This window comes from Rhinolophus ferrumequinum, chromosome 4, assembly GCF_004115265.2.
Source record: "Rhinolophus ferrumequinum isolate MPI-CBG mRhiFer1 chromosome 4, mRhiFer1_v1.p, whole genome shotgun sequence".
Taxonomy (NCBI): Eukaryota; Metazoa; Chordata; class Mammalia; order Chiroptera; family Rhinolophidae; genus Rhinolophus; species Rhinolophus ferrumequinum.
The window spans coordinates 14,498,981-14,515,668 of NC_046287.1; the positions used below are offsets into that span (position 1 = coordinate 14,498,981).

The window sequence follows — 16,688 nt, forward strand, 5'->3', positions numbered from 1 at the left end:
AAGAAGCAACCAACCAGTGGCAGCTGTTTTTAGTTCTGTCCTGTTATAGATGGCAGTAAAAATAAAGCTCAGTAAAAGTATAGTGCAAACTTACCCCCTATTTCTTGGAAGTTGATCAATAGTTCTAAATAGAAACCATTCCCAAGGAGCATACTACTTATATTAAGTAGATTGTTAACACAACAACTGCAAAAAACCAATTCCCAGGTGACACTCCACAACTAGAAAAGGGGTCAGTTAACCTGCTGTCACAGGGAACAGCTCTTCCCATAGGAAGCGATGCGATCATAAAACTTACCCCTTTGGTCTATATGGCTTGAGGCAACAGACTGAACAGATATTCCTCCTTTAGGTATCACAAAAAGGCTGAGAGAGAGCAGGGAGGAGGGAGGGAGAGAGAGAGAAAGGGGGAGGGAGAAAGAGGGAGAAGGAGGGAGGGAGGGAGGAAGAGAGAGAGAGAGAGAGAACATTTTGTACGTATCTATACAAATTAGATGCGAGATCCTAGTACCTAACAGTTGTGAAATCCTGTGAGAGACTGTGTGAATTAGTCAGAAATATAGTAAAGGGCTTTGAATAATAGTGAGCTAGTCATTAATTGCTTAAGTTTAAAATCTCGCGTAATCCTAAAACAAGTATTTTTGAATCAATTAATCATCATCTAAATGACTTTAAAAATAAAACTGACCACATTCTTTTTTTGGGGTGGAGGCTGTGGGGGTGTGTGTGAGTAGGTTTCCTGTTAGCCCTGTTAGTCTATTAGATATAACTTTTATGTTTCATAGAAGTTGACAGAGTTCCGCCATACACGGCACAGACTCTGGAGCTAGACTCCCGGGGTTAGCATCTCAGCTCTGTCACTTGCCAGCTATGTAACAACGGGCAAGTCATGATCTCCCTAAGCCTCAGCATCCTTGGGAATCAGCTGTAAAATGGGAATAACAGTGCACATATAACATCTTATTGTTGTTAAACATTAAATAAACGAGTGTAGCCCTTGGCACTTAGTTGGCACTATATGTTAACTATTAAAGCATGTCAACCCTTGTAGATGGGAACATTCGTTCTCGATAAATTTATGTATTTATTATATGCCATGAATTACACTAGAGCCACAAAGATAAACAGATAGACACAGGTCTTACTAGAAGAAATGAAGTCTGAGCAGAGATCAGATGGATGAGTACGATAATTTAGCCAGGCAAACATGGAGGGAGTGCTCCAGGCGTACGGAACAGCAAGGAGAGTGGCTTGAACTTGAGAACAAACATTCCATGGAAAACGGCGAGTGGAAGACAAGTGTGGTGGAGTGAGGACAGTGGTTCCAGCTCCTTACATGGAATACAAACTGGACCCCCACTTTACGGTGAATTTTGCTCATTCATGCACAGGAGTATACCCAAATGCCACTGGACTGAGTACCAATGTAAACATATTTTAACAGTATTGTCCTAAAAAGAAAAATATATATATTTTTTGCTCATTAATGTGGCTTTCCAGAAAAGACCTTCGACACATTAAGTCCCACATCTACTGCTAACATTTTCCTAGTGGCTCAAGGAAATTAATGTGGTTTCCAAAGCTGAACAGTGTGGAATTAAATAGCAACCTAAGAGATTAGAAGACTGACAAAACAAGACATTTATTCATCAAATAATTTCTGTCAATATTGACACTGTGGTATTTTTTAAAGATACAGTGTCTAATCTTCAAGCAATATAACCACATTTACCAGAAAGAACAGAACAATAAAACGTGTACAAAATTGCACTCCCCTTCCAGTCTCTTTTGGGTTTATTTTTATTCTAAAGAAAATTTCCTCTCCAAATTTAAATATATATTTTTTTATACTTAGCTGTAATGGTTTTAATGTAGTACTGTGTGTGCGTGCGTGTGTGTGTGTGTATGTGTGTGTTAGCAGCCAGCTACTTCTTGCTCCCATGAGAATTCTCACTCCATTACCTCCCTTTTTGAACCCTTCTCCATTCAAACACTTTCTCCCTCTCATCACCACTTAATAACAGAAATGCCAATTTACCCCCAGAACGCTCCAAATCCTTTAATCCTACCAGATTTCAGGAAGATTTGGAATTCGACTTGGATTCAAATCCCAATTCGACCACTTACAAACAATATATACATGGTCTCCTCAGGAAATGCTAATTTTTCTCATTTGTAAAATGCAACACAGGCTGTAGAAAATGGGGGGGCAGTGTGACATAGCATTTAAGAGCACAGGCTCTGGAGGAAGATCGCATGGGTTCAAATTCTAGTCTCACCATTTTTAGTTATGTAACACTGAGCTAGATATGTTCCATCAATGTGCCCCAGTTTTCATTTGCCACGAAGAGATGGTAACAGTGAAAATATGTAGAATTATTAAGAAGATTAAAAACAGAAAATACTCAGTAAACAATGGGTATTATTTCATTATGCATTTTATACTTTTATGCATAACTGTGTCTGGGGTCCCCAAGACCACCCTCAAGTTTGATGATTTGTTGGAAGGACTTAAATAACTCAGAAAACATTTGTACTCACTGTTAGTTTACTACAGCAAAAGGATGAAGATTAAAATCGTAATTGTCCTTCCCCAGTGGTGTTTGATTATTCCAGCAATGACATGTGACCACATATATGAAGTGATGCCAACCAGGGCAGCTTGCCCAAGTCTTGGTGTCAAGAGTTTTTGTTGGGGAGGTCAGTCTTGCAGGTATGAACCTCCCACATGAATGATCTTAGCTACTCAGTCTCCAGCCCGACAGAGGAGGAGCTGACATAGTGTGGCACAGGGCCCCAGGTGAACAAACACAGGTATTTACCATAAGTCACATTTTTAGCATAAACTATCTAGCTTGGCCCAAGGCCCCAAGTATACAAAGACACCCTTATCAGGCAGTAGATTCCAAAGCCTTACAGGTGATCGCCCAGGAACAAGTCCAAGGCCAGTACCCCAAGCTTGCTGAGTTAACTCTTTACTGCAAAATAATTATTTTGGCACATTAGTAGCCATGTGCCAAAAGTGATAAGACTTAACACATACTATCTCCTTTAGTATTTAGGCACCCTTATGAGAAAGGAATTGACATCCCTTTGGCTCAGGAAGGTTAAATAGTGTTCACAGTCACATAACTAGTGTGGAATCCCACTTAGCTCGTTCAGACTACAAAGCCTTTGCTATTTCCACTAAGCCATGTTGCCTCATAAAACATTATAAAAATTAAAATATAATAATACATTACAGACACAGGCACATAATAAATATATTTAATAATTAAAATTCATTTCTGGTATGGAAACATAATTTAAAGAATGACTTTGAATTTGTGGAGGAAATAAACTGAATTTGTGAATTTGTGAGCAAAATGTGTATTTATTGTACACTAGTTTTCCTTTAAAATATTGATTTTTTATTAAAAGGTTACCTAATCATAACCAAGTGATTACAACCAAGTCCAATAAATTCAGCAATAAAGTCCTGAGATTGAAAAAAAAGAAAAGAAAAAGAAAAAACTCTAAATTCAACCTTTTTTTCCTTTACACTTCAAAAACTTTATAATCCCCCCAAACAACTACTGAAATACAGAAATGACTTACCCATCTACTAAAAATAACATAGGTTTTCATCATAGAAATGTATCACCAGTTTCCTAGGGAGGCAACAATGCTTTCTCACTTTAATATGTGTGTGGTTTTTTTTTCCCCATCTAATCAGCTAATATTTTTCAAAAGATCTTTTTAATGCCTAAATGAAAGGATTCCACATCAAATACCTGACCTCCGTATTAAAGTACGGAAAGGAAACCGTAGGAATGTAAAATCCATTCAAAGGCAGATCGCAGGTAGCTTATTGTGCAATGCATTAAGAAAAGAAAAGGAAAGAAAGCTTCATAAGAGCTACACAGAATTTGGTAAAATTATACCCCAAAATACAAGTTGATCTTATGTATAAAGAAAGAAATTCATAGCCCAAAACTTATTACAGAAGTGCTCTGTAATCAGCCAGGAGGGGAGTCTTTATGAAAAACTTTAGAATCTGTCACTTTTTCAATCAAAATTTCTGATTACAGCTTAATGTTCCAAAGGCCAAAAAGAGTACAAACCACACATTTTTCAATAGATTTAAAATCTGAAATTTTGAAAGCTAACTTTCAATCATAAAAGGTAGGCTCTACTTCAGACAATAGGAGTGGAATGACGTAATGAAGTGAAAGTAATACCACATGAGATAGTGGGGATACAAATACTTTTTAAAAAAATTAAATTAAAAATTTTAACATACCATGAATGCGGTTCTGAAGTTATTCAAGTCCGCCAAAAACTCTTCCACAGACACCTTCTTTACATCAAGGGCATAGTACGCCATTATGCTGTGGTACAGCTTTTCCAGGTTTTCATGTAGCTTGGAAAGTTTCTCATATTGTTCCTTTGCACTGATAACAAAGCTGTATATTAATAGTTAAGGGATTCTAAAATTTAAAAAACAATGCTTTAGGAAAAACAACAAACCCCAAACCGTGTAAGTTCAGTGTTTCAATTGTTAGCTATTAGTACATAACTCTGAAATGCCAAAATTCCCTCTAAAAGTAATTCTTATGATTCAGTCTATACTGTACAGTGATGAAATCACAAATTCAACTTGTAATTAACTCCGGCAAAATTATCACAAAAGTTAAATATTCATATATTTAACATTTCTCTTTTACAATTGAATACAAGGAAAATTTTCTTCCAAATTTCCTATCTGTATTATTCAGATCATGGAATACGATTTAAAATTACAGTTCAATAGTTGCAATTGAGTACATTTGATGATACTGAAATCACTAACACAGGCATTAAAGCGGTTGTATTGGAAAACCTGGGGTCGATGTCTAGCTTCTACACTGGGCCGCACCACACCTATGGGCAGATGCTTTCATCTCTGTGCCACAATTTCCTCACCTGTAAAATGGGAATAATATCACCGATCTTGTAGAGCTGTTGTGAGAACTAAATGACCTAATACTTACAAAGTTATTAGAAAAATGAATGGCATTTAATAGTACGTATAAGTAGTTGGTATTATTATTGCCCACTTAAACATTTTAAAGCTTTACTTTAGGTTCCAAATGCAATCAAAACTAAGTTTTTAAGAGTTACATTAAAAACTTCTAACTCATATATTATGTAAGTAAATTCATGTTTTAACTTCTTTGGAAAACTGGTATCTAGTTTCTCCTATGCATTATCTGACTTAAAATAATAATGTCTCTCTCTTTCTCTTTCTCTCTCTCTGTCTCACACACACACACGTTTTCTTCTCATTTATAAAAAACTTAGTTCAGAGTACACATAGACTGAGAAAACTGACTTAATGTAAAAGTGCTAGTGGCATTAGAACACATTTTTTAAACAAACCATAGAATTCCTTGGTGGTGTGACAAATTGCTGATGCAGTCAGATATAAAATCACCACACCACATTCTGGAAAGATGACTCGTTAAGAGCATCGATCACAACTGTCTACGGCTCGTTTAAATTGGGACATTTAAAGAAATGAAACATAACAGAATTAAACTTACTGAAGTCATCTTATCATCTCTGACTAACCCAAAGGATAAACAGACATTAGCACACCACTTTTCTTAAAAACTCAGCAACAAAATAACTACATTCAGACCAAGAGAAAGAAACCAAAAATGGAACGTTTACATCTAAAAAAAAACTTTTCCACAATGTCAAAAAGATATGGTTCTTCTAGTCAGAGGGTTTCCCAGTATAGGATAAAATAAGGAAACTGATCCAGGTCCTTCATTTTGAGGGGGAAAAAAAGACCAAAGATGAAACAGGCAACTCTGCTGCAAGTCAAGCGGTGAATCCAAGGGGCTTAGAAGAATTCTGATAATTAGAACTCAACCTCTCTAAAAGGAACAGAGGTATCCCAGCCAATCACAACTCACCTGTACCCATGTCTACAGTCAATCCGCAGGTTAGCTATTCCCTTCTCTGCCCATGTTTCTTCATTCTATTTTCTGCTTAGTTTTATATACCCGGGGTGCCAAAACAATGTATACACATGACTTGTATTCACCTTCTGTTACTGGCATATAGCGAATATTACAATTTTAATACATTTTTTTTCCTTTCTTAAAATGTGTATACATTGTTTTGGCACCCTCTGTATACAGTCATTTAGAAGAAAGAATAGACTAGTATGTATGGAGTCTGGATTCTAAAGCAAGAACTGAATTTTTTTTAATGACCTTAAGAAAATCTATCGATCTTTTTTGTGGCTCAGTTTATATTCAACTGAATAGCAAAATGCCTCCTTACATTTTATAGACTCTAGATTATAAGAGCAACAGAGGTTAATGTTATTATATGTGGTATCATTGTTTAATTCTTAGATGAATAAAAGATTTTGCATAATTAGTCAAATCACAAAGTCACAATAAATTATAACAATGTAGTCACACATGACAGGTATTATAAAATACCCATATTCATGAAATCTTGTAAGTGAATTTATATAAATAAAAACATTTGAAATGCATTCAGAAACTATCACGAAATGGAATATAGGGTGATTCATTTGGACTGTGACAGAATAATTCTTTCATTTACCTAGCAAGTTTAGAAATCAACATTGGTTTATCTATCCAATCTATAAACTCTCGCCTAAAATTATTTACGTCCCAGATAGAGACCATATCCACACAGGTTATTTATACATCCTTAACTCCTATCTAAAAGAGAAATTGTTTTCTGCCTTTGCATGTCTAAACGTAGTATTTAAGGCTTCATTCAATTCTTCTTACATGAACCCTTCTGCTCTTATCTCTCGAGCTACGAGTGATCGTTTTTCCCCCACTGACTACATATAGCATTTGGAGTCTATTGTACTCATCTGGAAGGAGGCTGTGAGTGTTCCCCTTCTAGTCCAGCTCCCTAGTAGTGCTCTGTTCTTACCCCATTTCTGGGGGATGGTCACCTCTGATTGTCAGCCCCTTCTCTACATGCGGTATCAAGTCATAATCATGTACAATGATATTGGTGCCAATTACTTATTTTACTCTAGAGTCATCATTCTTAAGCTTTGGCAGGGAGGGTAACAGTCCCCCTCAAAAATCTAATGAAAGTCATGGAACGCTCTATTCACAAAATTGCGCGCGCACACACACACACACACAATTTGGATGTAATATTAAGAGCTAACAGATGCCCTGAATAGTGGTTATCTTGGACAATAGGTTATACTAGTTTGGTGGGCATTTCTAATTATATTATTCTACAGCTACTGCTTTTCTGCCCCATTACTGCTTTAAGGCTTTGAGCTTTAGCAACAGATACTACACAAATCCTCATAATTTTATTCTAATACCTGGGAATATGCCCGTTCTCAAGAATCAATCTGGTAAATAGGACAAAATAAAGCTGTAGGTATTATCCAATAACCTTTTTTTGGATTTTCAGGCAGGAATCACAAGTTAATGAAACGCCAGAAATATGCTGGGGCTTACTTAATAAAAATAATACAACTCTGTTAAGAGATGTGATGGAAGAAGACCAAGCAAGAGCCAAAACCATGGGAATTACATGGTGTTATTCTAACAGTTGGAGAGCTTTATAAATTAATTTCCCTATAATTATCTATGAAACAATTTGCTCCCCCAAAAAATGAAGCGGAGATTTGAATAACTGGAATTACCCACAAGAATGGTAAAACTGTGATTAAACTAAAACAATTTAGGAAATAGCCAAATTCTCAGAAGTTTAAAATGATTGTCTGATACAATGGAATAAACAGCTGCATTAATGAGGCACTCTATGTCATCACTGATGGGCCACTCATTAAGGGATGGTGAAACATTTAGACAAAAAAAATCATCACCATCACCCAAAAGGAAAACAAACAGGTGTCCTTATGCCCACTGTTGAACTGCAGATAAAAGTAATGCTCGTCTAAGTAGCAGGAAGGCTTTATTTTTTTCCCCAGAATAAAGTCCTATATATGTAAAGAGTTTAAAGACATAGGTGAGCTACTCAACAAAATAAACATTTGATAAAATTCATTACAAAAATATTGATATTTTTCCAATTACCTGACGTTTTATGAAATCTATTTTCTATTCCTTTACCAGGACTAAGGCCAAATTTTCGTGATTTATCTGTAATCCTCCCATTTGAAAAGTATATTGACAGCCAGATCTGTGTCCACAGGCGCTGAGCCACAAACAGTGTTGGCCAACTACGTAGCAAGAAGAAGACTTGGGATTCAACTCCTGGTCAGCAAGTATTGTTCACTCCCAAGCCCCCCAGCACTAGTATTGTCTCCATTCATTCTTATGCCCTGCCCTCATTATTGTACTTCCCCTACCACATATATCTACTACTTCCATTAACACATTTGATAGGGATCGGCTTCGATCAGTCTTGCACGTCTAATACCTTTTATAGATCCTCTTAAGTACCCAGGAGCCAACCAGTCAGCCAGCCAATCTGTAAGTATTCACTGAACTCCACTGCATGCCCCTGTTCCAGGCAGGAGGGAAGACGGGAGTTAACAAGGTAATCAAAAATCCTGATTGTATGACACAAACATTCTAGAATGTGGTGACAGATAAAGAAGTTAATGAATGAGACAGTCCAACAGTGATGATGAAGAAAATGACATTTTGTGATGTTCTCCAGAGTGACAGAGGCTAATTTATGTTGGGTAGCCCGGCAAGTCTGGCTAAGAAGAAGGTGACATTGACAGAAACAACTGAGGCATGATTGTAAAACAGCAAGTTCTGTAACAACCTTAGCGAGTGTAATGAGACTTTAGAGAAGGAAAAGGTCAATATAAATTTGAAGATTCATAAAGGATGAGGTGCAGGGTATTTTAACCCATGTCTTAAAAGATTGTTAAGAATCAGTTAATGGAAGATGGGCAGGAGAGAAAAAAAAAAGGAAGAAGAGAGACTAATTCAATATAATAAAAATCTGCTCTTACAAATCACCCAATTACCCAACTTCTCACTCCTACAAATGGATCATGTATTATTATACAAGTTTACATTTCATCCATTCCACTCTTCCATTTTATTTCCTAACCATTGTTGAATTAAATAAAAATGCATTGAGTTCCTTTACCTGAAAAATGTTATACTTTATGCGGTGTGGAATATAGATAAAATGTAAGTCTTTCTCTCAAGGAATTTATATTCAGATGTCTTAGCATCTATATCGTAATTTCAGAAGGGACTAAACATTGCTATAGTGGAACAACAAAAAAGTGCAAAAATAAAGCAGGATTGTAATGAAGAAATTTAAGGACTATAACATAGAAGAGTCAAGTAACTTGTTACAGGAATTGTGATAAATGCAAAAATATATAAATGGCTAGCAAGATGATTTTCTCTAAGAATCTTGGGGGGGGAGATGAGAAGAAAATTGAAAGATTAAGGTTTGTGCAAGGAGAATCTCAACAGCAATGCTCTAGGACTTCCCTCCCCCCGCCTTAAAATAGGAAATATTCCAGAATTTAAAGGTCAAAAGAAAGGAACAAGCACTGCATGACACAAATTCTGGCATTTTCTTAATTTTATCACTCAAAACAATTTAGTAAGTATGTATGAACACCTCACATATAATAGTTTGTATGTAACAATATTAGTGACCTCGCCTTGAATTTGTGTTATACATTTTTCAAGCAAATATTTACCGTGGAACTATTCAACACTAATTATATTTCTGACCAGGCTTAGGAATTGGAAACTAACATAATAATTACTAAAAGTCAACGTGATATGTATGAAATAATTGTGCATGCATTTTAAAGGATGTGTTAAATTCACATTTTTTTAATATTAAGAAGTGAATGTAAAGAAAGAGGGGTACGGAAAAATGAAAATACAATATACTATAATTGAATGCTATTAGTGACATTTCATATAACAAAATTGTATCATAATTTAAGACAATTTGATTAACAGATTATTGAATAGTTCACTAAATTACAATCATTTACACTAAATATCTCCTTGTAAAACTATATCCTTAACATCTTGGATAATACACATAGCCTTTCAGAATTGGATGAACCAAATATTTGAGATAAATATTTCATGCTTCAACTAATAAGCATGAAAACTTAAAATTCTGAGCATTAATAACCCACACTTTAGCTGACTACATTTTTATTCATTGTGCATTTTGGTTTCCAAATTTTTCTACTTTCTAAGATCTAAGAAGCTCACAATTTGCCATTTTAATAAGATCTGTATAAATGCATTTAATATTCAAGATCTGACTTGTTGTCAGTCCTAATTAAAGTAAACAAAGTTTTGCAATGAGTGATATAATTACTTTGAAACTAATATATCTAAGAGGAAAAGCAATCTAATCTCTGCAAAGAATATTTATGATCATCAGCTTTGTCAATAGCAAAGTGCACCAACTGTTCATATATCTGACTTCCAAGAGATACATGAATGCTAATCAGTTCATTAGAGGCTTCTAGGTTGTGATATTTAGCGACAGGATGTAGTAGCTTTCATGCCCATGGAGTATAATTGTACTCAGAATGAAAAATTGTTCCCAACAAAGCATCATCTTTCCTGTTTCTGATTTCCTGCTAGTTGCTTTTTATGAGATGCATACCTTTTAAGAAGCCAACATCACTCAGGCTCTTGTGTCATATGAATATAAGTATTGATAGGTCCCAAGATTGTCTGCTGTGCAGGACTCGACTCTAAGCTCAGGGATTTATCTGACATTGTATGTTCCAGAGACCTGCCCTTCATAATTAGTACACTCACAATGTATTACCAGAAACTGTATGCAAGCAAAATCTTTTCTAAAATGCTTTCTATATAGGGAACAATAACAATACGTCAGCTAACAGTACTTAATGATTAAAATAGACTGTTACATATGAATATTTTAACATGATAAAATGATTGAGGAAAAAAGCTAAGAATGGTAAAACTACTAAAACTCTGCAATAACAAATCTAGTTTTTAAAAGCATACTTTGCCAAATGAGAAGGTACTACAAAATATATTTTTGATGAACAAATATAGACTTTATCCTTAGTTTTAAAAAAAACATCCATCTCCACTGCCGTGATAATGGCGCCATGCCTCATAAAAGAAGAAACTAGATGAGGAGGAAAGACACGAAAGGAAACAAACACATTAGCCTGAATTGATTGTTGCTGGAGTGCATTTTTATGATATTTCCCAAAAGATAGAGTAAAGAAAGCTAAAATTGAACTAATTCACAATTAAGCTGAAAGCTTATACAATAAAATCTATGACAAGTCAAATAATAATTTTGTGATTTGGCAAATCTCAGGGGAGAAGCGATAGAAACAGGAAAAGTAGTTATTTTATTTCAAGTAACTCAGTTTAAAACATTAGGAGTGTCTATTTATAAGAACTCATTTTAAAAGTGGGTTATCCTTTCATGTACAATTCTGAAGTCCACATGGGATTTTAATAATGCAGAATAGTAATACTTTATTATAACACAAAAGATATCAGTCTCTAATTTCACAGAATGGTTTGCAAAGCAACTCAACATTAGTCTCAGGAAATAAAGTTTATTACTTCAATTACTCATTAGGGATTAAGCCACAAAGTTAGTGAAACCAAAGATAATTGAAATTCAAAAGAAACCTTAAATTAAGCAGGACACAAGCCTAATGCTATTAATTTTGTATATATCTATATCTATACAAAATTGTATATATTTGAGATTATATATGTATATATATACATATATATAATTTTAATATATATATAAATAATTTATATATAATTTTATATTAAATTCTACATTAAATTTATATATAAATTTAATTTATATATAGGTGTGTGTGTATACACACACACACACACACACACACACACACACATATATACTTTTATTTATACATATATGAGATAAAGATTTTACCTTAAACTACGTATACATTTTTTTGGCACCCTCTGTATATATAATATATATATACACACATATATGTCTCAATTCTCAATTTTGGGTTTAGCGAATACCTGCACAAGAAGTGATTGTTACAAAGTCAATTTTGATGATGGAACTATGTAGCATTTCCAAAGAAAATAAAGTTTCTGGAGAATGAATTAATTGTTAATCTATACCAACCCTTGAAATTAAGCTCACTCTTCACACCAATTTATAAAGTCTTTAGCTGCTTTCTGAAACATTTCAAAATACCTAAGTCACATCATGATGTTGAACTCAAACTTTCTCAAATTGAGTTTTCATATTTTTTCAATTTACCACTAACATCAGAAGGAAACAGGGCATTTGGAAGGAAAAAAATGGGTGAAAAATATCATCCAAGTTGACATAAAGGAAAAAAATTAAAAACAATAGAATACATTTCTGTATTATTGATGACAGATAAGCACGTTGATAAATTTCCCTGCATGAAGGCAGAAGTTAAACCTGTAATTTGGTACTATAGAATGATCTCTGGTTATGCAAGTGTACTCGAAACATCAAATAATTTGCAATTCTAGTTGACGAGTAACTTAAGTTACTTAGATATCAAAAGGATATGGACATCTTTGTCACGAACTTATCATGCAAGTCCTCAGGAGGGGGAAAGGTTTCCAAATTTTTCTCAAGCTGTTGAAGCTGCCTTCCCATCTGCTTCAAATTCTTTTCCAGCGTTTCTACAGAGACTAAAAGAGAGTATATTAAATGCCTTGAAAGGACAAAATTATAATATATAAAAGGTAAAACACTCTAGAAACAAAACATTTGTGAAAACCTTACAATATTAAAGTAAGAACATTCACTATAATAAAGGAAAGGTAAATTTCACTCTATTTTTTTAAACCTTTCAATTTTCAAAATTAGGCATAAAGGAAATTAGTATGGGGTTTTAAGACATTAGATGAAATTTAGAAAATGCTCACATGAACAAACACTTTCAAGAAATGTTTTGTTTAAAACCAGTGTTCTTGAGCCCTGTGAAAATAATTAGTCTGTTCAGATACAGAGGCAAAGAAACACTATATTTTAAAAATTACACCTAGATCAATATAATTTAGCATCTTTCAAAATCTTGATCTGTTTGAGAGGGAACAGTGAGTACACGGAGATGACGGGGGAAAGTGTTCTCTATTGTCCAAGCTGGTCTACAAGAGGAATGAAAGGTACCAGAGGCGATTTAAGGAACCGGTGGAACAAATGTCAAACTTTCTTGACTGGTTGAGTCCCGGAGCATAATCCGCATTTGTTATCTCATAAAGACTTTCCTTCTTTGACTTATAGTTGCTCTCAGTGTACATGAAGGAACTAATGGTAAAGAAGGGCACTAAAGCGCTCAGTATGTATTGGCCACCCAGCAAGACAGACATTAACTATCACTTTCTAATATTTTTGCATAGTTAATCTTAGATGATATCAGAAAAAGAATTAACAATACGTAAAAAAGAAATAGTGGCTCAAACCAAACTTTTGGATATTTGCTTTAGGTACAAATAAATTTTACTTAAAACTTCTTTTGACTCCCACTAATGTGAAAATATTAAAAATACATATAATAATTCTAGGTTCTTAAGCATTTTCAAACTTCAGATTACTCCTGAGGAAGAGGTGTAAGTCATGTTTCATCTGTGAGGATGAGAATATCCTTGAAAGCAACCTAATTGCCCAACCAAAGGGGATTGTGTTATAAAAAAACACACACACAAAAAATTATGGTTTACAACCTTGGTTCCAAAGAATGGAATAGAAATAAGGCACGAGAAATGTTGTTGCATAAGAATATGGAGTTTTATTTTTGTTTTTTGAACTACCTGTACACAAAATAACATTTGCTGTTCTAACATGTTTATAGCTGTTAAAAAAACTTTATTTTGTTGTGAACACAATTAGCAAGCTAACTGTCAGAAACAATGTTTAATGAGTCCAAAGACTGAACTCTTCAGTCACATCTAATTGCTGTTTATGCCTAAAGAGTGATGGTACTTTAACCTTTGGCTCCCACTGTATTGAAGCCAGTCCAAGTTATAATGGTGTATATTTTCTGTACAGTTTTTTGCTACTTGTTTCCCCTTTCTGTGATCCTTAAAATTGAGACAATAACTCCGAGAATAGAGTGCATGAAGTGTTCTATCACAACAACGTTTAAGGCATTAATTAATTCAATTGATTAAACTCATGTCCCCCATATATCTTGCTGTCAATGAATATGTGCTTAGAAGAGTTTGTAAGCCATACAACCACGTTATGTTATGAATTAGGTTTAAAAAAGAAGTGTATTAGTAGCATAATAATAGTAGTCATAATAGTTGTAATGGTCGTAAGGGATAATAATACTAATAGCAGCTAAAATTTACTGAGTGTATGTGCACTGTCTTAAGTGTTCTGCATTAATTTTTTTTAAATCCTCACAAGAATATTATGAAATAGATATTGTTATTATCCCCATTTTACAGATGACAAAACTAGAGTTGCATGGCTGAAAAGTCAAACAACTCACAAGTGGTGAAGCCAGAATTTGAACTCTGGCAGTTTACCAGACTTTATTTTTAACCGTTTAGCTATATAGAAATTATTCATTACATATATTATTTTATTTTTACAACCCTTATCTACCTGTCTGTAAAAACATTTATGCACACAGCTATTGTTTTCACATGACTGTTTATTCATATATTCCTGCCTAGTACAATACCAAATAATCCACATACGGCTAAACAGAGAATATATCCAATCATTCTGAATGGATGGATGGATGGATAACAGATAGATATGCTACTGTGTGTTTTATAAATGCACTTTAAGTTAATGTGGTAACACACCATTGAACAAAACCACATGCTTAAAATACTATGATTTAGCCTGCTGATACAATTTTATTATGCACACATCAAGTATGGGAAAGATCTAGAGAAAGGACATATACAATTCTGAGGGACTCCCACGTACAAAAACCACAAGGCAAACATTGGGCGGGAACACAGTTGGTTTGTTTTTTTCTGACATCATTCCAATACCTACCAATGCTCCAGCACCAACTGAGTGTCTTCCATGCCGTTCAGATACTACCTGGAGTTAGCACACACTCCACAGGTTTAAGAACTCACTCCCACGAAACTGCCCTCACCTCCCACGATAGTCACAAATCCCAAGAACCACCCATGCTTCTGACAAACTGGCTATAAATCCAGAGGTTCGCATGCCATCTCCCTCTTATTTTCCACAATTTGCTAGGATGACTCAATGGGACTCGGGAAAGTAATACTTGCCATTGCAGTTTTAGTGCAGAGAATACAACCCAGGAAGAGCCAAACGGAAGACATTCGTAGGACAAGGAATGGGGGGAGGGGACAGGTGGTGGGGCTTTCGTGCCCGCTCCACACCCTCCCAGCACGTCAATGTGCTCATCAAAACAGAAACCCCCTGAGCCCGGTTGCTGCTGAGTCCTTATGGAAGCTTCACCACAAGGTGTGATTGAGTAACCTCAATCTCCACCCCGCCTCCCGTCCCTGGAGGTCACAGGGTGGACTGACCCTCTCATCACGTGTTTAGTGGCTCTGGCAATCAGCACTGCCCCTCCCCACTGCCACTCTGAAACTATCTAGGGCCCCACCCCCCCCATCTGTACAGGAGTCATCTCATTGGCGTATAAAATACACTCTTACTTAAGAAAGTCAAACGATTTCTAGGAGCTCTATGTCAGAAACCAAGAAAAAGATCGAACACATATTTTTTCACTATGCCACACGGATATAGAAAAGCGTGTCTGGTCAGAGTGCAAAACTCCAGGTGTAAGAAAAGTACATTTTGATTCCTGGGTTGTCATCCTCGGAGCTGTCTAACTTCCTGGGCTGCCCTCAGCTCCTTGGACTTGAATATAGACCCCTCCCAGTGAGGGAGCCCTTCTGAGTGAGGTAAGAAATGGGATCACAGTTCAGATGAAAGGCGTATTAGCTGACCCACTGAGCCTTATCCAACTCCTTGGTAGCCAGTGGTCAGTAACTATGTTCTAACATTGTGATTTGAAGCAACTTCTCAATGGCTCAGTTCCCACATCAGTGAAATGGGAAGGAGCGCACCTCCTTTTTTGACCACACAGATATTTCATAAGAGATCAATTTAAAAAAAAAAAAATAGAGTGCATGCACTATGTGGTGTTACTCTTATTCTGAGAACTCAGTAAGAAATGAAGAGCTTACCAATTGAAATAAGTAATATTTGAATCAAAGGAAAAGTAAAGAAAATCATCACCATCATTATCATTCCAGGAACGGTGTTGTGGAAGTCCAAGGAAGAAGAAAAGTTGTTCATTTCAAGAGTGAAATATTAGGAATGTTTGGGGGCGTATTCAAACATTTAAGGCTGACATCATAAAGAGTGAGGAAGCCGTCTTAAAAAATGGTTCTGTGCAACTGCGCGGATGGAAACCCCACTAAGACATTACTTAACACTTCATCAGCAGTCTCTCAATACATTATTTGTACGTTACAGTTAGAAGGGTGGAAGTGCAATTAACCAACTTTCCACTGTGGGTTTTAACTAGAGACCAAAGCACACTTGGAAGACAGAAAGGCATGTGCAAATTCTAGCCCAAAAACATACAGTCTAATGTTTAGGGCCATCTGATGGGTAAGCATTTCCTGAATGTTTTTCTTTTTCAGCAGTTGTAGTTCCATAGATAGCTCCTATTTACATCTTCAAAC

General features: G+C 35.4%; 1 protein-coding gene across 4 annotated transcripts in view; it reads right to left on the bottom strand.

The window, feature by feature from the left end:
• Positions 1-16,688, bottom strand: part of DIAPH3 (diaphanous related formin 3) — a 441,105-nt gene that overhangs the window by 146,753 nt on the left and 277,664 nt on the right. For all 4 annotated transcript variants that reach the window (XM_033105125.1, XM_033105126.1, XM_033105127.1 and 1 more), the window contains 2 exons: positions 12,553-12,677; positions 4,283-4,447 (listed from right to left, as the gene is read on the bottom strand). In XM_033105125.1, coding sequence (XP_032961016.1) covers positions 4,283-4,447; positions 12,553-12,677 — 290 coding nt within the window. The remainder of the gene's footprint in view (positions 1-4,282; positions 4,448-12,552; positions 12,678-16,688) is intronic.